The 23,419-nt window shown below is 40.2% G+C and overlaps 1 protein-coding gene across 6 annotated transcripts in view; it reads left to right on the top strand.

Annotated features, from left to right (window-relative positions):
• Znf451 (zinc finger protein 451) overlaps window positions 1-21,086 on the top strand; it is a 62,283-nt gene extending 41,197 nt beyond the window's left edge. For 2 of the 6 annotated variants that reach the window (XM_076557992.1, XM_042266195.2), the window contains 6 exons: window positions 648-2,215; window positions 4,461-4,601; window positions 7,077-7,207; window positions 8,042-8,228; window positions 15,443-15,508; window positions 20,602-21,086. In XM_076557992.1, the coding sequence (XP_076414107.1) occupies window positions 648-2,215; window positions 4,461-4,601; window positions 7,077-7,207; window positions 8,042-8,228; window positions 15,443-15,508; window positions 20,602-20,648 (2,140 nt within the window). In that variant the 3' untranslated portion in view covers window positions 20,649-21,086. Of the gene's footprint in view, window positions 1-647; window positions 2,216-4,460; window positions 4,602-7,076; window positions 7,208-8,041; window positions 8,318-15,442; window positions 15,509-20,601 lie in introns of those variants that run through there. The other 4 variants (XM_076557993.1, XM_076557995.1, XM_076557994.1 and 1 more) reach the window with 3 other exon arrangements.
• The last annotated feature ends 2,333 nt before the right edge of the window (window positions 21,087-23,419 follow it).

Below are 23,419 nucleotides of genomic sequence, written 5' to 3'. Positions count from 1 at the left end.
CACAGAGAAACCCTGTGTCAAAAAATAAAATAAAATAAAATAAAATAAAAACAAGGGGCGACCAAACAAAACAAAGGCTGGAGAGATTCTCAGTGAATAGGAGCACATTGGGACTGTTCTTCCAGAAGGCCCGGGTTCAATTCCCAGCACCCACATGACAGCTCGTAACTGTCTATAACTCCAGTTCCAAGGGGTTAGATGCCTCCGCAAACACCAGGCACACAAGAAGTAAACAGACATGTAGACAAAACTCACGTGAAATAAATACATACAGTTAAATAAATTAATTAGTTAACCACAATAAAGCCAGAAAACAGCAACAAAAAAGAGTGGAATATTGTCTAGAATTTTACAGTGTTCATTCATGTATTTTAATGACCTTGGAGAATCTGATTTGTTTCAGGGTCCTTTATCAGTGCATTTGATACTGATTGAAATTTTCTAAATTTTGCCTTAATATTTTTAATGTTCTGATTCTATTAGATTAGAAAGATAAAATAGAGGTAATATAAAAGTATTTTAAGATTAGAGTATCACTTAACTACTTTATTGAAAAATATCTTTTAGTGCTTATTTATATTGTTACTTTACAAATCTTATCTTTAAAGCAAAGAAAACTTATATATATATTTTTTAATTTAAATTAGAGTTCGTTGTAGAAATGCTGGACCTGTAGCTATAGCTGAGAAAAGCATTACTCAGGTTGCAGAAGAATTCATAGTAAGAGGTTATTGTTCAAATTGCAACCAAATCTTTGTGGATGAAGCCAGCATCGAAAGTCACAAGAATTCCGGACACAAAGTCGCAGTTGCTAACTCAGTGGAAGAGTCAGTCTTGCTCTACTGCCACGTCCGGGAAGGGAGTAAGCCGCCTTGTGACTTGCATTTATTCAATCAACCAAAGTTTTCATCCCTTAAACGGGTTATGTCTATTAAAGAGTCCAGCCCAGAGGACTGTGTTGTTCCAAAAAAGAAGCTAAATTTAGGAGGCGAAAACCATGGAGGACCAGCCTGTGTGCAGAGACAGAGTTCAGCAGTTACAGCCTGGTGTTGTGAGTGCAGTCGGCGTTTTCCAAATGAAGAGGCAGTAGAAAGACATGTCTTCTCGGCAAACACAATGTGTTACAAATGTGTGGTCTGTGGAAAGGTGTGTGAAGACTCAGGAGTCATGCGCTTGCACATGAGCCGGTTCCATGGAGGGGCACATCTAAATAACTTTCTATTTTGGTGTCGGACTTGCAAAAAAGAGCTAATAAAGAAAGACGCCATCATGGCACACATTACTGAGTTTCATAATGGGCATAGATACTTTTATGAGATGGATGAGGTAGAAGACGAAGCCTTGCCATCGTCCTCTGTAGTGAATTTGAATGCTGACAAGCCACCTTCACCCATTACTGTTGTCGATCATTGCCTGACAAACAGTCCTCCAAGGGGCAGGTGGCAGTGCCAGATCTGTGAAGATATGTTTGATTCCCAGGAATGTGTCCAACAGCACTGTATGTCCTTGACCAGCCACCAGTTTCACAGGTACAGCTGTGCCCACTGCAGAAAGACTTTTCATAAAGTAGAGACTTTGTACCGACATTGCCAAGATGAGCATGACAATGAGATCAAGATTAAGTACTTCTGTGGGCTATGTGATCTTATTTTTAACACGGAAGAAGCGTTTCTGAGTCATTATAAGGACCACCACAGCACAGACTATGTGTTTGTGTCAGAAAAGACTAAGCCCTCAATTAAAACCGAGGAGGATTTTAAAATAATAGAGACCAGTAATTTGTTAAGCTGTGGTTGTCATGAGAGCTATGTCTGTAAAGTCAACAGAAAGGAAGATTACGATCGATGTCTTCAAGTCATGCTAGAAAAAGGGAAACTGTGGTTCCGCTGCAGTGGGTGTTCAGCGACAGCACAGAATTTAGCCGACATAAATACTCACATCCACCAAGTGCACAGAAGAGAAAAAAGTGATGAGGAACAGCAGTATGTGATCAAGTGTGGCATCTGCACCAAAGCATTTCACAATGCTGAGAGTGCTCAGCAGCACTTCCACAGAAAGCATGGTACCTTCCAGAAACCCAGTGTGACTCATGTTGGATCAGACAGAGGAAACACATGCAAGTTTGCTGCCAGTGTGTCCCACACTGAGAAAAAACTGCAGAAACATTCCGACGTGGAGAAAGGAGCTGAGCGTGACATGAGCTGCCAGAATCTAGGTACGGCTTTACAGCATGGGGCAAGTTTCACACACACACTGGGTCTTGCGTATGTGTGCTCACCAGCAAAGGCTGAGTGAATGCTGAAATCAGGAGGTCAGCTGATGACTGCAGCCAGTGTGCACTCTCAGTAGAGTAGATCTCTTCTTTCTCAGAGTTTTGAGAAATGACGGGTGCTGTACTCTTTCTTAAAGATTTGGGGGTTATTCTGAACCTTAAAATCATATTTTTCTTAAAATACGAAGTTTCATTTAAATGAAAATGGTTTTTTTCTGTGTGTGTGTGTGTGTGTGTGTGTGTGTGTCTATGTGTCTATGTGTATCTTTCTCTCTGTGTTGTGCTTAACCTTGTACATGCTAAGCAAGTGCTGTGTCACTGAGCTACATCACCAGCCCTAGATGAATTGCTTTTGTATCTCTTTGGCCTTGTTCTTATTTGTTTTTGTTTTGTTTGTTTAAGACAAGACCTCACAGTAGCATAGTTGGCCTGGGGCTGCTTTTGTAGCCTAGAAATTGTACCCATTCTTCTGCCTCCTCGTTCTTCTGCCTCCTAAGTGCTGGGATAACAGTCACAAGCTATCATGCCCAGCTTGGCCTTATTCTTTACATATGAGACATAATGGAGTTTAAGATTACTTTGGAACAAAGCTTTGTAATAAATAATTAAAATAGTGATTAGTAGAACTAGAAATGAGGGTGGGGAGTTGAGAGGTGATGTCCTTCCTTTATACTTCCTTTGAACTTTCCCTCCATATGATTGGATTAAGTAAATAAATAGTTCTTTATGTTATTTAAAAGTTTAATTATTTTTTACTAGTTCAGTAAATCTATCAACTTTTGAATATTGACCTGGTGAACTGTAAAAGGTAGAGCAGAAACAGTGAATAAATTTTGGCTGCTAGAATACAATCATTGTGGTTCATGTTTGATTTTTTTTTAAAATTGTTTATTTATAAAGTAGCATTACAATAATATTTCAAGTAATAGTTTTCAACATCTGTCACAATCTGTCCACCTGGTGTAAGAACCCTGTAGTAAGGGAAGGAGGGCCTGCAAAGCCCTCTGCAGTGGGCCTGTGTGCCTAGAATCTCCTGGTTTCAGCTGAGGAACAAAGAAGCCCTTTGGTTCTTGCTGCTGCCACAGCACCTGCTGAACTCCAAGACATTTATCTAGGGTAGAGTTTCAGCCTCAGTGAAAAAGCATTAAATCTTTCATGGTCTAATCAATTCTAGTTCCAAAAAAGTAAAACAGCAGCCACACCATTTTATATTCTCTTGTGCTTTTCCTTTGGTCTTCTTGTTGCATTGGGGAATGTGTGTGTGTCTGTGTTTGACAGAAGATGGCTGCAGCGTCTAAGATTTCTTAAGAGCCAGAAGATAGAGCATGGCTTGCAGTAATTCCCTGAAGAGACCTCCATTAGGCCTGCTAGGAACCAGTCATTGAAAACTAGTCCAAGGTTTGCATGAATACCACTGGACACTATAAGGCCTTGTCAGGGCGGGAGAAGCTTGAAAGGGGAGGTAGGCTAAGAAGTGGAGAATGGGAAATGAAAGAAGAACCTGAGAGAACCAAGAAATGGACTTCCTGCCGGCACCTATTTCTCATACCTGTTGGATCAGGTTCTGAAGTTGCCTGAGTTGTGCCCTTGTGAGGGTTTAATCCTCAAGCCAGAGGGCTACTAATAAATAAGTCTAGATTAAGAGAAGCAAGTTCTTGTGCCTAGAGCATTCTTGGTAAATAATCTTGAAAATTAAGTTTGTAGGGTTTTATTGGGTCACTCAGGCTCCTATTTTCAACCAAAAATATTTAATTTCTATCACAAATGACTTTTTTAGAGAAAAGCCTTAGCTGGTCATGGTAGTGTGTGCCTGTAGGCTTAGCACTTGGGAAGTAAGGGTAGAAGAGTCAAAAGTTTGAGGCCAGCCTTGATAACATTGTGAGCTTGAGTACATTCTGGACTAAATGAGATCCTGTCTCAAATCAGAACAAAAACACAAAGGCCTTACAGTCAAAGGGAGATAGTATAAGAAGGATATATGACCAGGTGGAAATATCCTAAGTATTACCATCTTTAAGTATCGGCAGATTTGGATTTCTTGAAAAGGTTTCAGTACGGATGAGGAATAGGAATAATGAACAGTTTTGCATATTGGACTTCTAATGTCTTTTAGACTTGAGGAATTAGAATATTTATGGACCATTCTTACTTACTTCATGTTATGTTTTTTTTTTGTGTGTGTTCTTAGAGGAGGAAGTTGAGCTTCCAGATGTGGACTACCTGCGAACCATGACTCATATAGTCTTTGTAGATTTTGATAACTGGTCGAACTTTTTTGGTCATCTACCTGGGCACCTTAATCAAGGAACGTTTATTTGGGGCTTTCAAGGTATGGTTAAGAAGGAAAGTGTTAGAGGTACCTCTTCTGAGAATGTGATTCATTTGAAAAGGTCCCTTTGAGCCTTCCTGAATAGAACATGAAAACGTAGTTTGAGTATTGTTACTATGCATTACTCTACAAGGTTATGTGTTCACATTTATTACTTTATGGATATATGTGTGTGGAGGTCAGAGGGCAATTTGTGGCAATCGATTCTCTTCCTACATTATGTAGGGTTCAATAATCTTAGGTCATCAGTCTTAGTGACAAGCATCTTTACCCATTGAGCTATCTGGACTCTGGCCCTAGATTTTTGTTGTTAACATATTTCTATGGTAAGTATTAACTCTGTTAACCCAGAATTCATGTATCTTTTGATACATATGGAAGAATTAATTATTCAACACCTATAATGTGTCAAGACTTTTAAAATGCAAGAAAGCAGGCTGGAAAGATTGTATATGATTAGTTATGTGTGTTGTTTAAAAACGTAACACTAGCTTAAAACCAAAATTCAAAAGCTGGAGATTGCTCAGTGGTTAAGAGCACTGACTGTTCTTCCAGAGAACCTGGGTTCAATTCCCAGCATCCACATGGCAGCTCACAGCTGTCTGTAACCCCAATTTTAGAAGATCTGACATCTTTGCACATTCAGGCAGAACTTCAATGCACATAAAAATAAATAAATCTTTAAAAAACAAACAAACCCCCCCAAATTCAAGGAAACAGACTGAGAAGCTTGTGTTTTGTTACAGTATTACTAGAAAGCAGAGTTATCTCTTGCACTGTGGTCTCCTAGCTATGGGAGTGTAGTTATTTTCAGTGTGCCACAATTGCCTCTTCAGTTCATTGTTGCTGCTTACGAAGAACCACTTTACTAGATACTTCTATAACCACTGACCAGGCCTATGGGGAGGAATTCTCTGATTTACTAAAGTTTAGTGTACTGAGTATCTGATAGTTCATTTTTCAGAGGAAATGGCATACAAAGTTAAGGATTGGTATTAAAGATAGAAACATACTGATCTGGATAAATTAGCCAATCTAATGTTTTATTAAATCCAGCTCTGCTGATTGTCTCACTTTTTTAATTTTTAAAAATTCTTGATAATTTCATGCATACATATACACATGCATACATACATGCATACGTGTGTGTGTGTGTGTGTGTGTGTGTGTGTGTGTGTGTGTGTGTGTCAGTGTGTCATATTCACCCCCATCACCATCTCACATCTCACTTCTCCTGCTGCCACTGAACCCCTTCTTGGTATATGTGCTCTGTCTATTCCTGTCTGTTTTTGCCTGCATGAGTATGGGTTGGAGGTTAGGTAGCAGAGCATGGGCAGTTTAACAGTGACTGTACCACTGAAGCCAATGGCCCCGCCTCCAGCGACCATGAGTTCCTCGACAGTCCGTTATGGCATGGTGATGGCCCACCTGATGTAGGACATCATGGTTACAGTGAGTTCACAGTTGTGGTGCCCTGATGTGTCCAGAAGACAGTGTTTTGGAGTACTCTTCCATCCACTGGCTCTTACATTCTTCTCCTTCCTCTTTCATTGTGTTTTCTGGGCACTGGAGGGAGTTACAAAGATGTGCTCTTTTGGGGGTGATCATTCGACCATCAGTTACCTCAGGATTTTAACTAGTATGAGTCTGATTTAACTTGAGGCCACACAATTGAAGCCTCTGAGGAAGATGAAGAGCAGGAGTAGCACTAAGCTGTGCTTTGTTTCTTACCCACTGATTTTGGCAGACTTGTAAAACCATCCACATTTTGAATTTATGTAGAATGATACCATTCAAAGAATGTTAACATTTGTTTGTTTTTTACTCTCCTCACTATCCATATGAACTAAGAAAAGTTACTTTTTATGTGTATGGGCATTTTGCCTGTCTGTATGTCTATGTACTACCTGCTAGTGCTCATGGCGACCAAAAGAGGGTGTCAGATTCCCTGACACTGAAGGTGTAGACATTTGTGAGCTACCTGTGGGTGCTGGGAATCAAACCTTAGTCCTCTGGAAGAACAGCCAGTGTTCTTAACCACGGAGACATCTCTCCGTCCCCTCACCCATGAACTTGTACATGTATAGGCAGATTAAAGGAGTCGGTCTCCATCCCCAAGACTGTAAAGCAACAAGATGGTGATGCCTCTGGTGGGACTGAGACAGCATCTCATGTAGCTTCAGGCTGGCCTCGGACGTGCTTTGTAGCTGAGGCTTTGCTTGAACTCTGGGTCGTCATGCCTCTGCCGTGCATGAGTTTGCACCACCAGGCCTGGTTGATATGGTGCTGGAGGTCAAACCCAAGGCTTTATGCATTCTAGGCATGCACTTTAATAAGTGAGTTACATCTTCAGGCCGGTTATCTCACATTGTGATTGATAGTACTTTTAAGAAAAAAAAAATACTATGTTTTATCTTGAAAAGGTTTTCAGTCTTTCTCTTTCCCTGCTTGACTATCAATTATATTTCTCTATAGGAGGAAACACCAATTGGAAGCCTCCGCTCAGCTGTAAGGTGTATAACTACTTGAATAGGATTGGGTGCTTCTTCCTTCATCCTCGCTGTAGTAAAAGAAAAGATGCTGCTGATTTTGCCATATGTATGCATGTAAGTAGGTGTCTTATTAAAAACCCGATGTCAGTCAGGATCCATTTGGATTTCTTCCCACTTACACAGTAATGGCAGCATAGTTCATTATTCAGTGCTGGTTTTTATGAAACTTTCTGTATCAGGTTCTCCTTACTGCTGTGTGGTCTGGCAAGGACCCACCACATCCTCAACTACTGCTTATGTCTGTCCTCTAGAAGATCTTCATCTGTCTGTAGCAGACTTATTCATTTATGGAATAGATAGTTAAGGTGGTACTGTACTTGCTGTGTACTAATACTTTCACATTTTAATATCTGAAATTAAGATGCACTGTATCAGTCACTGTAGTGCTAGATGGACTTTGCATTTGTATCTGCCTCTGCCAGTCACCCGGCGAAACTCCTGAGCCAGGACTCCCTTTATAGTACGTGCTCTGCTTGATGCTTTGTGTCACTCATGGAATGTGAATGGATGCTTTTGCAAACATGTCACTTGCTCTTTCAACCTCAAGAGAATCCTTTCTCCTTTGATTGAGTCGCACAGCTCACCTTGTACATCTTCCCTGGGAGGGTCTATTTGCCATGGTGGCCTTTTAGGTCCCTCCTTCAGGTAGGTGCCTCTTTTGTACATGCAGTTTGGCTGATTCTTTTTCCATAATGGTACATAAGTAGGTTATCTTGCAATTATTGGCATCTTATATTTGATTAAATGTATATCATATTTCATTTATGAAGGCTGGCTAGGGAATGATTCTGACATAACTTTACTAGATATGTTTTCATTGTGAAATAGATGTTACTTGGTTTGAAACTTGCAGATTTTTAAGAATCTCTGCTGTTTGTTCCAACTTAGGCTGGCCGACTAGATGAACAACTGCCCAAACAAATTCCTTTCACCATCCTCTCGGGAGACCAAGGTTTTCTGGAGCTAGAGAATCAATTTAAGAAGACTCAGAGGCCGGCTCACATACTAAACCCTCACCACTTAGAAGGAGACATGATGTGTGCCTTGTTAAATAGCATATCTGATACTACCAAAGGTATGCAGCTGCCGTCACAGTGCAAACCACCCAAGAGGAGGAGATTTCACTGCTGAGAGAAGCCAATAAACTGCTGTCTGCTTCCTAAACCTTGGTGCTTTCAGATGTCTGTCTTATTATCCTTTCTTGTGTACTTACATTCTTGTTTGTCTAATCTTAGAGCTCAGGCTCGCCTCGAACTTCTGTCTGGTACAGGCTGATGTATCAGAGGCTAACCTTGAACTCCTAATCCTCCTGTCTCTTCCTCCCAAGTGCTGAGATTATAGACCATCATGCCTGGCATTGTACTGTCATTCATTGTATGTCAGAATGAGGATAATTCACAGTAATTTTCAACAGCCTTTTTTATTCTAGTAGATAAAATCAGTATCCTCTTGTATAAAATATTCATGTCTTAAAACATGTTAAAGTTCAGAATTGAGATCTTTACTTTGTTTCTGAAAGTGCAAATGTATCTTCAGGTTTTTAGAAAATATAGTCTGCCACCTGAATGCATCCAATTTTGTCAGAAAATGAGGTATTAATAGATAAACAAGAAAGCAAAAAATAATACCTAGAAGAAAGGTTGAGTACTCTGAGAGTCTGACCATGACACAGTGAAGTGTTGATGAGCCTGTAAATCCTTGGGTAGATAGGCACCTCCTACTTACTGCTGTGGTTGGTACTTTCCTGTTCACCTTTGGGAGTTTGTCCATGGTTAGGAGTAGTGACGTTCCGTCTCACCGACCAATATTATAAAAAAAAAGTAATTACAGGAATTCTCCTGTTTTTCCTAATTTCTGACATAAATATGAATAAAGAGAATACAAGAATAATATTTTAATCGTCTAGTAGACAGCTGTGGTGATTCACACTTGGTACTTCTAGCATTGAGAGGTTGAAGCAGGAGCATAGCTGTGAGTTCCAGGACAGCTGGGGCTACAAAGTGAGACCCTGTTTCTGGAAAAAAGAAAAATAATAATAATAATAATAATAATAAAGCTATAGTAATGAGGTATATTAAACAAAATGAAAAAAGATTTGAAGATTTTGGTGAATGGCCTCAGTGAAAACTGACCACTTCTCGGGGGTGTTATTGTATGGTTTAGCATTTTCCAACTCTGTCTTTAGCTATTTTCTTTTTTTTTTTTTTTTTAAGATTTATTTATTTATTATTTATACAGTGTTCCTTTTGTATGTATGTCTGCACCCCAGAAGAGGGCACCAGATCTCATTATAGATGGCTGTGAGCCACCATGTGGTTGCTAGGAATGGAACTCGGGACCTCTGGAAGAGCAGTCAGTGCTCTTAACCTCTGAGCCATCTCTCTAGCCCGCTATTTTCTTTTAATATATTTAAAACTATATTTTTATTGAAAACTAATATTGAAGAATGTTACTCTCATCGGGAGTTACAGTGTATCAGTTGATTGTCCAAATTATGATTTTATTTAACCCTTTTGAGAAGAGTGCGGTTTGAAAATGGTCTCTATGGCCCAGATTGATCTGAGCTCCAGATCCTGTGGCCTCCACCTCTGAAGTGCAGGGACTAAAGGTGTGTGCTACCATGCTTAGCACTCAACTACACTTTTTGAAACAGTAGTGAAGCTGGGTGCAATGGCACATGACTATAATCCAGCCCTTGGGGGACTGAGACAAAGAGAATTGGGAGTTGACAGCCAGCTTTGACTAATGTGTACAAAAGTCATTGTAGTGGTGCAAGATTAAAAAGGAGAGTGAGCTCTTCCATATTTATACCATACCTTAGTTCTGAATATTACCTTCCTATTCTCTTATTTTTATTTTCATCCACTTAATTTTTCTATCTAGGGTTTCTTTTAAAAACAAAACCAAAAAATACTAACCAACCAAAACCACGCCATTCCTCTTTGTCATCACTTCGTCCTCCGCGACCTACGTTGCCTTGGCCACACTAAGTCAGCCTCATTTTTCCTCTCTCATGCTCTAGTTTGGGACTGTTTCTTAAAGTATTTAGAATGTCAGACTTGTAGATCTGCCTGTGTGCTGTTATCAGGAGTGAGCACTGTGTGAGTAGGTTTGTGTGGGTGCCCTGGGGGTAAGCAGTTTCCTGGCGGCTGCGGAGGGTGCCTCATGCTTCAGTAGTCCTTTTCCATCTTGCTTGTACTCAGAATTCATTTGAACTTACTGCTTTGGGAGGAACTTTGTGAAATGCAAAGATTGTGCCCCAAATAGGGAAAGCCATGGGCTTCAAATGAAGGCAAACTTTGTAGCTTCCCAGGTGATCTCAAACAGGTTACCCTACTTTTCTTCTGAACCTTATTTTGATATCTGTTAGGTTATAAGAATTGGTGATTTGTATAAATGTGTCTAGCACAGTATCTGTAAAGCACTTAAAATGTTCAGAGAATCATACTATTTTTTAGGCCTGCATAGAAAGGAAATATTCCTAACCACTGTGTTTTTAAAGTAATAAAAGTCACAAGGATCATTGCTGAAGAAGAGGCAGGGCGAGTGTCAGAGCCAGAAGCGGGGGGTGACTAAGGGGCTCCTCCAGACACAGCAGAGCAGCTGCACACATGAACTCACAGCTGGCCTGACAGATGCACAGGGCTGGACAAGCTGAAGCCAGACCACATCCCAGCACGGAGATGGGAGTCGGGCATGAAGTCCTGCTGCCCGCTGGGGAACCACTCAAAATTAACAGCTGCTGGGGGAAGGTGTTTCTCTCTGTAGATTTCATGGCAATTTTCTTAAGACTGAAGTTTTGGGATAGGGGCATTTCTGTTGAATGCTTTCTCCCAAATGTGATGTATAGTATTACATAAAAGTCTCAGATTTGTCTCCATACTAAGCACTAACCAGCAAGCAGAACTCTCGTTTTTAGGATACAATAGAAGTGCTTTTGCTTTCTTTGACTGTGTTGCTGGGACTTGAAGCTATCCTTGTGCATGCTGGCAGACACTCTTAGCAGTTAGCTCTACCTCTCACCCTACAACAGCTTGTTCTGTAGGTAACATAGCAAGAAGTTCTCAGAAAATAGAAGTCTCATTCTCAGAAACTTAACATTGCCAAGGTTGAACATGGTATTTATTAAACTGGAGAGTCCTGTATAGTCAGAAACAACCATTTGAATAATGGCATGAGGATCAGTAACACATGGTATTTTCCTTTTTTTAAAGATTTTATTTATTTATTATATACACGGTGTTCTGTGTATATGCTTGAACACCAGAGGAGGGCACCAGATCTCATTACAGATGGTTGGGAGTCACCATGTGGTTGCTAGGAATTGAACTCAGGACCTCTGGAAGAGCAGCCGGTGCTCTTAACCTCTGAGGCATCTCTCCAACCCGACACATGGTATCTTATACTTGGAGACTATAGCTGTTGTTAGTTATTCAGTTAATCGGAAAGTCTTCAGGAAATATTTATCATAGTAAAAATTAGAAATAGTTAAAAGAGAGAGAGAGAGAGAGAGAGAGAGAGAGAGAGAGAGAGAGAGAGAGAGAGAGAGAGAGAGAGAGAGTGAGTGATATTTAGAGTTGCTGGTTCTGTGTATTGATGTCCAGCCTTACATCAGTTTTTGCTTGTGCAGGGCAGGAGGAGCTGGGTAGCTTTAACCAGTAGTTTTTTTCCTCCAGGTCTTTGAAAATCAGTTACCTTTCAGGCAAGGTGAGCCTTTAAACTAAATTTGATTGTATCATGGTTTTGCCTTATTTGACTTGACCTCCACACAATATATCTAAAAACCTTATTGAGACATGAAAAATCTATGCACTTTGTCCTAATTGACCCTTTGGCAGCCTTATCATTCATCAACTCTATTTCCTGTTGCATTCTTTCTTAAAAGGTGCCAAGAAGCCTGGAGTGGTGGCACACACCCTTAACTTCCATAACTCAGAGACTGAGACAGGAGAGTTATAAATTCAAGGCTGGCCTGATAAGACCCTTGCTCAAACAGTAAAAAACAACAACAACAACAACAACAAAAAACTTAGCAGAGTATTTCAGTCAAATTTTCCTAGTAACCCTCATCAGAGGTGCCACAGTCAAATTTTCCTAGTAACCCTCATCAGAGGTGCCACAGAGGCTGCTCTTGGTCCTTTTACATTTCATTCAGAAATCTCTTAACACAACTTTCATGTTTCATGGATGAACACTTGTCACCTAAGTTTTCAGTAAACTAGCCTTATGTGTTTACTCTTTTTGTTTTTGGTTTTCGAGGCAGGGTTTCTCTGTGTAGCTTTGTGCCTTTCCTGGAGCTCTGTAGACCAGGCTGGCCTCGAACTCACAGAGATCCGCCTGCCTCTGCCTCCCGAGTGCTGGGATTAAAGGCGTGCGCCACCACCGCCCTGCGAAGTGCATATACTCTTATAACCAATATGCTGGCTACTTTTTTTTATAGTCAACTTGTTTAAACATTTAACAAGTTTAGATACATTTAAATAACTTCTGAGTTTTACAAGTCCTCTTCCCCCCCCCCCTTTGGTATGCTATGGGATAGATGTATTGGATTATAGATCTCCACTTTAGAGGCAAGGCAGCAGTGATTTAGAAAATTTAAAGTACCTGCCTGTGGCCACTGTGCCTTCTTTTCCTCAGTGCCATCTGCTATGGGTCAGACTTCCTCTGGACAAGCCAGATCCTATGATGGAGAGGTCCCCCACCCACCCCTCCCACACACTGGAAGGTGCTGGCTCTAGCCATGTGCTTTAAGAATGAAGAAGTGATATATTTGCTATAGAGTAATGATGCTACAGTTTACTGAAGGTATATATCAGATTTTCTCTTTGAAGCAATATTCAGGGATTTTCTTGTGTGTGTGTGTGTGTGTGTGTGTGTGTGTGTGTGTGTGTGTGTGTGTGTGGTTTTTTTTTTTTTGTTTGTTTGTTTTTGTTTTTTTGAGATAGGTTTTCTCTGTGTAGCTTTGCGCCTTTCCTGAAACTCACTTTGGAGACCAGGCTGGCCTCGAACTCACAGAGATCGGCCTGCCTCTGCCTCCCAAATGCTGGGATTAAAGGCGTGCACCACCACCACCCAGCCCAGGGACTTTCTTATTTCTGTCAGAAGATAGAAGTAGGTTGTGAGAGTTCTGCTGAACAGCCAAGGAAAGCAGTCGTGTTATAAACACCCTAGCATCTGCGTTGAACAGTTACTCATCTTCCTCTTTCCAGGCCCCTCAGACTGTGTAGAACGTCAGGCATTGCAATGGGCTGTGTGTACATAGCCTGCAACTCTAAGAAATGCAGTAGCAACCCTGGTCGGTTGTCCATCCACCTTCCCTCTGCTTTGTGTAATTGGTGTCTGTAGAGTGAAAGTCATACAGATGCGGAAATCCATCTTAAAAGTGGATGTAAAAGCTCATCTGTGTTGTGACTGTGTAGACTATTGAGGTAATAACATGGCCTATAGAATAGGCATTATGTTAAATAACTTTTGAATCAAATCAAAAGGCCAATCTGCTTATTGTTTCCCTAGTCTTTATAGTATAGTTAATCTGTGCAGTAGACTCTAAGTAGATTGTCAGTGATGTTCTCAGTTGTGGGGATGGGTTGGTTGAGGCAAAAGAACCTGTTCTAAGTCTTGCAGCCCTGTGCATGCTGTGCATGCGATTCAGACTGACAACTTCATGTTTTTGGACCTAAGAGGTGAAATGTTAGGGTCAGGTTGGACATGTTGCTCTTGGGAGACCTAGACTTTACATTGTGGTAGCAGAAACCTGTAGATACTTCTTTTTTATTCTTTTGTTTTTTTTTTTGTTGTTGTTCATTGTTTTTTTTTTCCCTCTCCCTTTTGCTGTCTTTTGAAGTAGACTTTATTACATTTATTTATTTGTGGTTGTGCGTACACATACATACACCACTGCATACTTACAGAGATCACAGGAGATGGTTCTCTTCTATGTGGGACCAGGAATCAAACTCAGGTAGTCAGGCTTGATGGCAGGTACCTTTAGCAGCTGAGCCATCTCACCAGCTCTTTCTCTCTTTGTTTTCTATGTCTATTCTCTGGACTCTAGAGGCTGGCTTTGGTTTTTTAAACTAAATGAAATGGGCAGGTGGTGATGGAGCATGCCTTCAATCCCAGCACTCGGGAGGCAGAGCCAGGTGGATTTCTGTGAGTTCGAGGCCAGCCTGGTCTACAGAGCAAGATCCAGGACAGGCACTAAAACTACACAGAAAAACCCTTTCTTGAAAAACCAAAACCAAACCAAACCAAAACAAACAAACAAAAAAAACAAACAAACAAACAAAAAAAACAAAAAACTAAATGAAATGAAAAATATACTGCTGGAAATATGTGAAGCATTTTACTTAAATAGCAAAATTTCTGCGATAAAAACATGTAATGAAATACAAAACTTAGGGGCTGGAGAGATGGCTCAGCCGTTAAGAGCACTGGCTGCTCTTCCAGAGGTCCTGAGTTCAATTCCCAGCAGCCACATGATGGTTTATAAGCATCTGTAATGAGATCTGGTGTCCTCTTCTATCCTGCAGGTATACATGCAGGCAGAACACTGTATACATAATAAATTTAAAAAAAAAAAGAAATACAAAACTTAAATTTTATTCATAGACAATTGTGAACTTTTTTAATATTTTTGCAGAAGCTAGTACTAATATTTAGTTATTTTTATTTTGATTCAGCTACTATGATATTTATGTTATTTATGTGCATATCTTACAGGTAATTGTTGTTACATTGATATACGTCTATTTAAATTTGATTAAAAGTGATTAGCCAGATAAATAACAAGGTCACTGATCATACCAGAAGTGATTTTTTTTCCCATAGCTGGTTAATCATGGCAGTTTATAGAAACTTGAGGCTCATTATGAAAGTCTGTATGACACTAAATGAGTTTGTGTCGTGTGGTGCCATTGTCAATTAGGGCTTTTTATTATCTTTATAAAGATGAGTACCAATGATTTGAAAATACAGGAGACTTTGTCAATTTTTAATATTACTAGGAAGCATTAGCAGCAAGCCTGTGGGGCTAGCTGTGTGGTACTAATGAATAAGTGTGGTATGAGGAAAGTCTTTGACAATACTGTTGTTTGGCAAGCATGGTGATTCACACTTGGGACAGGAGAATTGCTGTAAGTTTGAAGCCAGCCTTGTCTACAGAGGGAAATTCTGCTTTAAAAAAAAAATCCAGTAACAAGATGAGAGAGGAGAAGAGCGCGGACTGTCTGAGAGTATGAAAGGCAGGACACAGTTCTTCAGAAATGCATCTGCACTTCTCTCTTCCAGAGTGTGACAGTGACGACGGCACTGGTGTGAAAGGCACTCCCGTGGAGGAGCTCAGATCCACAGAGGGTAAGAGCTTGTCCCTGCCACACGGCAGTGTGCGCTGCTGTAGTGGTCTGTCATTTCCTGTGCCTTCACTCTCTCCTCATTCCTCCACGTAGACGATTTCCTCACTATATAAGATGACTGAAAAGTGAACATACTGTGGTCATTTGGCCACATCCAGTCCAATGCCTCACTTGCGAATAATCTATTAAGAACTGTCTTAGTTGGGGTTTCGAATGCTGTGAAGAGACACCATGATAATGGCAATTTTTATAAAGGGAAGCATTTAATTGGGGTTCGCTTACAGTGCAGAGGTTTAGTCCATTGTCATGGCAGGAAGCACAGTGGGACATAGGCAGACACGGTGCTGGAGAAGTATCTGAAAGTTCTACATCCAGATTGGCAGGCAACAGGAAGAGAGAGAAAACACTGGGCCTGGCTTGCACATCTAAGGCCTCAGAGCCCACCCCCTAGTGACACACTTCCTCCAACAAGACCACACCTCCTAATAATGGCACTCCTGTGAGCCTGTGGGGGCCATTTTTATTCAAACCCCGGTAGAAGCACACCTTTCCTCCTTCACCATAGGCTAGGGAGCTGTTTGTGTGACTTGGCATTCTGCGTTCCTTGTCTAACCATTTTTTAAATTTATCCTTTCCTTTTTAAATGTATCCTTTCCGTTATAAACTGAGTTTTTTAATAATCACGGAGGAGCAGGAAGTAGATCTTCGCAGATATTTGAGACTGCACTGATGGCGTAGAAAGTACAACAGTCTCTGCTAATGAAGGAGTCGTTTCCACTGTTGCTGGCCTGTGGGCCCTGAGGCAGGGTGGGCGGGAAGTAGGAAAGGGAATATGGCTGACTGTGGAGAGGAGACAGCCCGGGTCATTGTTTCCTTCGCATTTAGTTAGTCTCTCAAGAGCAGACTGGAGCCATATGCTGGAGGAGCTTTGGAATTTGAGTTTGGCGATGGAATTGATTCTTTTTTTTTCTTTCTGTCTTTTTATTTTATTTTTTTAATAAACTCAATCTGTGGTCTTTTTCTCTTATAGCCAAGCCACAGGCTGTGCTTAGTGTTCACGTAATGTTGAGTTAGGCAGAGAAAGAACCTTAGTTGAGTTGAAACAGAAAGTACCACCAAGTTGCTTGCCGAGACCACTGAAACACCGTTGAGCAGAAATTCAGATTTTTTTCAACCTTTATTCAAAAACCTATGACTAATTCCAGGAAATTGACAGCCAAAATTCTAAATTTTAGCTACCCACATATTGGGATTCTTCAGGTTTGTGGACTTCTGGCTAACCGGGTTAATCTGCATTGTGTACAACTGAGTATGTTTCAGAACCTGCCCCATTCTGTTGTTTTTGCAATGTGCTTTATAGTTAGGAAATGGAGTGTTTTTTATAGTTCTTAGTTTGGGGAAAGAATTACTGCTAAAAATTCCAAACAACATGCTGGAGACATAGGTCAGTTGGTAAAGTGCTTGCCCACTGTGCCGCTTAAGACCAGATCTGGGTGGTATGTGCTTACAATCTGTCGTTAGGTAAACAGACAGGACAACCAGACATTTGAGAACATCCTTGGCTATCTAGTGATTTGGAATCTTGGATGGTTACATGAGACCCTCTCTCAAAAATCTAACAAACGAGAGGATCCAAAAGACAGTGCCTTCAACTGTTCACTGGTTCATTTGCGGTGGCAACATGAAGTCCATTCCTAGAACATCCAAGGGCCGTGGAAGGTGGTTTGTTTGGTTCCTGATGATGCCTTCTGTGCTGACAGCATTCAGTCCGCAGTGTATCCCTGCGGAGGAAGGGATATGACATCCCTCCAGTCTCTAGTCACTGTCCCCCACCCCTGTCCTCTACACAATAAGTAGCTCAGATGTCATTTCTCTTAATTTTCTGGTTTGGTTTGGTTTTGCTGAGATGGGGTGTCCATACTGTTTAGGAACCTTGAACTCATAATCCTCCTGCCTCAGCCTCCCTAGTAGCTGAGAGTACAGGTTTACACTATGTACAGCTGACTTTCTTTGGTTTGGGACCAAGCTGTGGCTACAGCTACTATCTGTAGAAAGCTGTGACTGTACCATGCCAGGTGCCCTTGACATAGCTCTGTCTACATTCTCATCTCTCTGAGCTCCCGGAGGAGTTCATATCATGTTTATTTCCTTCCTTCATCAGAACCTAGCATGGTGTTGAGCATGAAATGATTGCTTGGAATAGACATTTCATTTCTTTATTTTGACGGAAGTGATTCAGCTATGTTCTTTCTCATGCCATGTGTAATTCTTGGTGTATATCTCTTCTTATTTCTGGGGATATATACCTAGGACAGGAATTTTTGAGGTTGAACTTGACATATTACTAAAACATTTTCCAATGTGGTTGTGTCACTAATTGTAATAAGACAACCTCGCTTTTGGTCAGGTAAGTGGCTTGGAATTTATTATGTAATCCAGGCCAACTCTGAACCCATGGCAATCCTGCCTCAGTCTCCTGAGTGAGGAAACAGGTGTGAACCACCGCACCTGGGTCATTCAGTCCTTTTACTCCTAGTAAAATAATTGTGTACTACTACTTTTTTATTTTTATTTTTTTTTGGTGATGATTTTTTTCACCTTTGTAGGTTAATTTACTTGTTTGATCAGTAATAGCATGTGTGGTTATTTTGTTGTTGTTTTGTAGTGTGTTTCAGTACTAGATATCAGACTCAGGGCTTCATGCTTCGTAGGCACACCACTCCTACCCCTCATGAGTAATGTGTGCTAACCACATAAATACTACCTTTCCTGATTCCCTTTCAAATATCTTTTTCTATTGGATCAATTTGATATCTATGGGTTGACGATCACTTTTTCTTTTTTCCTGGGCACTAGTTTTGTGTATAGCAGATACTTTCTCCCACTGTGACATTGATTGACCTTTTTCGTCATTGAATGGTTCCATGTGGTCTATCTTGTTTTATTTACTTATTTATTTTTATCTTTTTAAGATCTATTTTATTTTATGTATATATGTGTACTATGTACATACCTCATGCCTATGGAAGTCAAAAGAAAGTGTCAGATCCCCTAGAACTGGAGTTGTAGGTGTTATGAGTCATCACGTGGGTGCTGAGAACCAAGACCAGGAGGTCCTCTGAGAGAGCAGCAAACACTGCTAACCACCGACCATCTCTCCAGCCTGTTTGCTTTTTGTCTCAGGCTCCATTCAACCTGCTTACGTTTACTATTGGCTATATCAGGAAATTACTTTTGTATATTCCTTAAAATAGGAGGAAATCTCTATTTTCCTATATGGCCTATTAGTTTTGTTTTTTTTTTACCTCCATTTCCTGAAAAGAGCATATTTTCCTAGGTTACCTTTGTTGTAATCATGGTTCTGTGTCTGGGACAGTTCTGCTGCTCTGTATCAGTAATACCACATTCTTAATTACTGTAAGTTTATATAGAAGTCTTGACAGTCGGTGTTTTGCTAAGTGTCATAGCTTTTCTTTGTGTTTAACTGACTTCTTTGAATTCATCTTAGGGTATCTCACAGTCCTTGAGTATAGCTGTAACTTAATGCATGGTGTAGACTAGCTTTTAATATTTTAAATTGCAGACAACATAACAAGCCAGAGCTCCCGCTCAGGAAAATGCAGCTCAGGAAACTTCTTAGAGGTGCCACTAGTGCCTGTCCATCACAGACCAGATGGGGAAAGATGTTGGTGAGAAGCTAGTACAAGCTGATGAGTTGACTCCTAATCCCACCCCCCTGGAGTTTAGCCTCACTCACTCTCAGTGGGAACACAGAAAAAGACCTGTGAGCTAGTGATGCTTGTCCTGTTCACTGTGTTTATTCTCTGTGTGTGCTGCATGTATGTGCACAGGTGTGTGTGCTCATGTGTGCATGGATGGAAGCCAGAGGGTAACATTCCACTTCTTTCGTTGTTGTTGGGGTTGTGGTGGTGGTGGTGTTTGTTTGATTGTTTTTTGAGACAGGGCGTCTCACTGAGTCTGAACTGAGCTTACCGTCTTGGCTGCACTGTCATTCTGTCTCTGCCTTCCAAGCACTGGGCTACAAGCTCACACCACCATGCTGAATCTTTTATGTGTTACGGGTCCAAACTCATATTCCCATGCTTATGTGGCAGGAACATTATCCCCAGAATCATGTCCCTATCCCCAGTACTGTAGTCTTGTTCCTGGTATACGGTGTGCATTTCACAAACGTTTGTGACAGGTGCATACACATACCTGTGTTCTCTCTCTTTCTCTCCCTCCCTCTATCCTTCCCTCTATGTCTCTCTCTCTTTTCTTAGATGCCATGTAACTGAGAGCTTCATTCTGCCTTAGAATTTTCCCTGAGCCTTATTGAGGTATAGTTGACAAGTAGTAAATTTAACAGCCATTTCATAGTATTACCTTGCTGTTTCTGTCCACCTCCCTCCTCCCCACTTCCCTTCTTTCACCTCCTCCTTTCTTTTCGTTTGTTTTTTGGGATAAGATCTCACTGTAGCCTTGGCTAGCCAGGGAGTTGCTCTATAGACCAAGCTGGCCCTAAACTCAGAGATCTGCCTATTTTTACCAGCTTTCTTCCCTCCTTCCGCCACAGGTGGTTGGTGTCTCACTGTGTAGCCCTTGTTGCTGATCTCACAGAGCTCCCCTGCCTTTGCTTCTCACATGCTGGTGTTAAAGGCCTGTGCTGTCACATTTGGATTCCGTTTCTTTAAAGTTGCATCAGGCTTGGTGACAAGTGCCCCCTAAGCCATCCCAGCCAACCTACTGTTTGCATTTCTTATATGTATCATCCTGAGTCTTTCAGGAAATAAATAATATTGTTCACTGTTGAAATAGGTAAATGTCAATGCTACTAGAGTCTGCTGAGTTTCTACATCTCTGAATAGAAATAACTTACGTGTCTCTTAGCACACTAAGTGCATGTGTAAAGTTGACTTGGGGTTATATCCAGATTCTCATATTTCAAAATACTCAGATTTTATTGAGGAACTCCATCGCATTATAAGTTCATTGATTCTGACTCTGCCTTTGGAAAGAAGTGTGTTAATAAAACTCATAAACAGCACATCATTGGTTGTCTATCCTGTTTTAAAATTCTGTTTTTTAATGCAGATGTGGAATTAGAAGAAGCTATTAGAAGAAGTCTTGAGGAAATGTAATTAAAGTTATTACCACACAACATCAAGTGGCCTTGAAGAGACTCAGGAAAATGAATTCTTGACTTTGTATTCTAAAGGAGACAAGAAATCTACTTGGATAAATGTTTCTAAAAACAAGTTTTATTCTTTCCTATGTTCAGAATCTTGGATTTGCTTTGTATTTTGTGCTATTGTATAAAACTGGATGAAAGGAACAGAAAACATACCAATGCAAGCATAAATCATATTCTAGAAATGGGTGTCGCGTTTTTCCAGCTAACTTAGAATCCATGCATTTAGGTTAAGATCATCGTTTAGAAGGAAAAACGTGTGTGAAGCTCTTGACTGTTGTATGTTTCTCTGTAGTATTGTGTCTTTAGTTTATTTGTACTGTATAAATGGCTCTAGTTTATTTTTTTAGGAATGAAAATGAATATAAATAAAAGGTGCCATAACTCAGTTTTTTCCAGAAATTCTGTGTGTTATGTGACCCTAATGTAAGCTCTACCTTTGAGATCATTGTTTATGATTATTAGAAGAGGGTATTGGAAGTTGGTTATAGACACATATTAAAGCCAGCAAGGTTCTATGTGCTATCATGCAGCTGTATGCGTGCTCTAAGTAGAGCTGCACATTGCTACAATAAAATCATCTTTGAAACTTTTCCCTTCCCTTTCAGCCTTTTGTATGACTTGAAATATCAAGGTATATACATAGAATTAAACTTATTTATTTTTAAAGATTTATTTATTCATTACATATACAGTGAGTGATCTGCCTGCATGTATGTCTATAGGCCAGAAGAAGGCATCAGATCTCATTATAGATGGTTGTGAGCCACCATGTGGGTGCTGGGAATTGAACTCGGGTCCTCTGGAAGAACAGCCAGTGCTCTTAACCTCTGAGCCAGCTCTCCAGCCCCAAATTAAACTTATTTTAATTTTAGTTCTTTTATATATTCATGCAAACCTATTTTTAAAAGTTTTCTGATTTTTTTAAAAATATATATGCTTTTCAAGAAACAATGTTGAAGGTCTAGTCTACACAGGAATAATCCTTAACTCTTAAAAAATTTAGTTTCACTGGGCAGTGGTAGCGCACGCCTTTAATCCCAGCACTTGGGAGGCAGGTGGATCTCTGTGAGTTTGAGGCCAGCCTGGTCTACAAAGTGAGTTCCAGGACAGCCAGGGCTATTACACATAGAAATTCTGTCTAAAAAAAAAAAATCAGTTTTTTGTTGTGTAACATGAATTATACCAGATGTAAGTTGAATGTTGGAAGGTCTTTTAATAAAAAACCTGGAGCCAGATATTGGAGTAAATGCTGAGTGATCGATCAGAGAGACAAAGGAACAAGCCACTGCTCTGTCTTATCTCTAAGAGTCCTCTGCACATACACCTTTCTCCGAGCTCCTATCACTTCCTGGGATTAAAGGCGTGTGTGCTTCCCAGTACTGAAATTAAAGGTGTGTGCCACCACTGCAGGGCTCTGTTTCTCTCCTAGACTGAGTCAATCTCATGTAGTCGAGGGTGGCTTTGAACTCCCAGAGATCCAGACAGACCTCTGCCTCCCAAGTGCTAAGAGAAAAAGTGTGTGTCAGTACTGTCTAGCATCTATGTTTAATCTAGTGGCTTGTTCTGTTCTCTGATCTTCAGGCAAATTTTATTAGGGTATACAACATATCACTACATTTCACCCATTTTGTCTAAAATAATAGAAGAAAGTTATAACTAATATAAGAAAAACTATATACAATAAGTACAATAACCATATATAATATATACACTCAAGAATTATATTAACAATGTCCAGACTATAAACATTTGACAAATTTAGAGAAAATACTCCATTATATCCTATTTTGGTGAGTCCAAAATGTTGTACCTAATTCACTTTCTATCCTAACTTGTATTACCAACCCAAAACTATCTTTACATGTCTTTCAAACTTACACACTTTACACCTCTTTAGTGAGTTTCTGGATTTCTTAGCAAGGAAAACTATAACTATAATTATCTAATCTTCAACTCCCTCAGACACCCAAGAAAGAAATAATATTAACTTGAGTAAGCAAGAAGTGCAAACAAGTGACTTCCAAAAACTGTGAGTTATGACAGAAACAGCCAGCTGCCTGGACAGTCACCCAAGGTTCCTCTGCAACGTTGGCCATCCATCTTCGGCCTATCGGCCTAGCATATCTGACAGACTTTTCTGTGAAGCAGGATTTTCTGAAGGGCCTTTCTACCTTGTCTTGGCAAGGTTTGGCAGTCCTTTTTTTTTGTGTCCTGCTTGTCCATTTGGACAGCATACTGTCAGCAGTTGAGGCAAGGGCATTTTCCTGCTCAGTGGCTAACTTGCCACAAAGAAAGTAAACTCCATAAGGAGTTTCTTCGATGCCCATCATCTTCTCAGAAGTAGATTGGTGCTGCCAGGAGCAGACATGTCTCATTGTCATTTAAAAAAAAAAAAAAAGACTTATTAAAACATCTTAAATGCCATATTCTGTAGATCTCTGAAGTGTTTGAAGATGACCTGTCTATCTAAAATATATTTGTTTGACCTTGAAAACATAGCTAGTATGACTACAAGTTCGATTGTAATAACTACCAACTTGCATTTCTTTGTATCCTAATTGCTAATAATTTTCAAAGACTGTTAAATGAACTGTATAGGTACAGTCCCTTAAACAAGATTAGAAATGTATGTACCGAATGTTCTAACAAAATTAATCTCAAATTTGTATCAATATACAACATTTGCATATAATTACAAAATCCAATCCAATGTAAAAT

Source organism: Peromyscus maniculatus, chromosome 21 (genome assembly GCF_049852395.1).
Source record: "Peromyscus maniculatus bairdii isolate BWxNUB_F1_BW_parent chromosome 21, HU_Pman_BW_mat_3.1, whole genome shotgun sequence".
Classification (NCBI taxonomy): Eukaryota; Metazoa; Chordata; class Mammalia; order Rodentia; family Cricetidae; genus Peromyscus; species Peromyscus maniculatus.
This window is presented reverse-complemented; position numbering and strand designations above follow the sequence as displayed.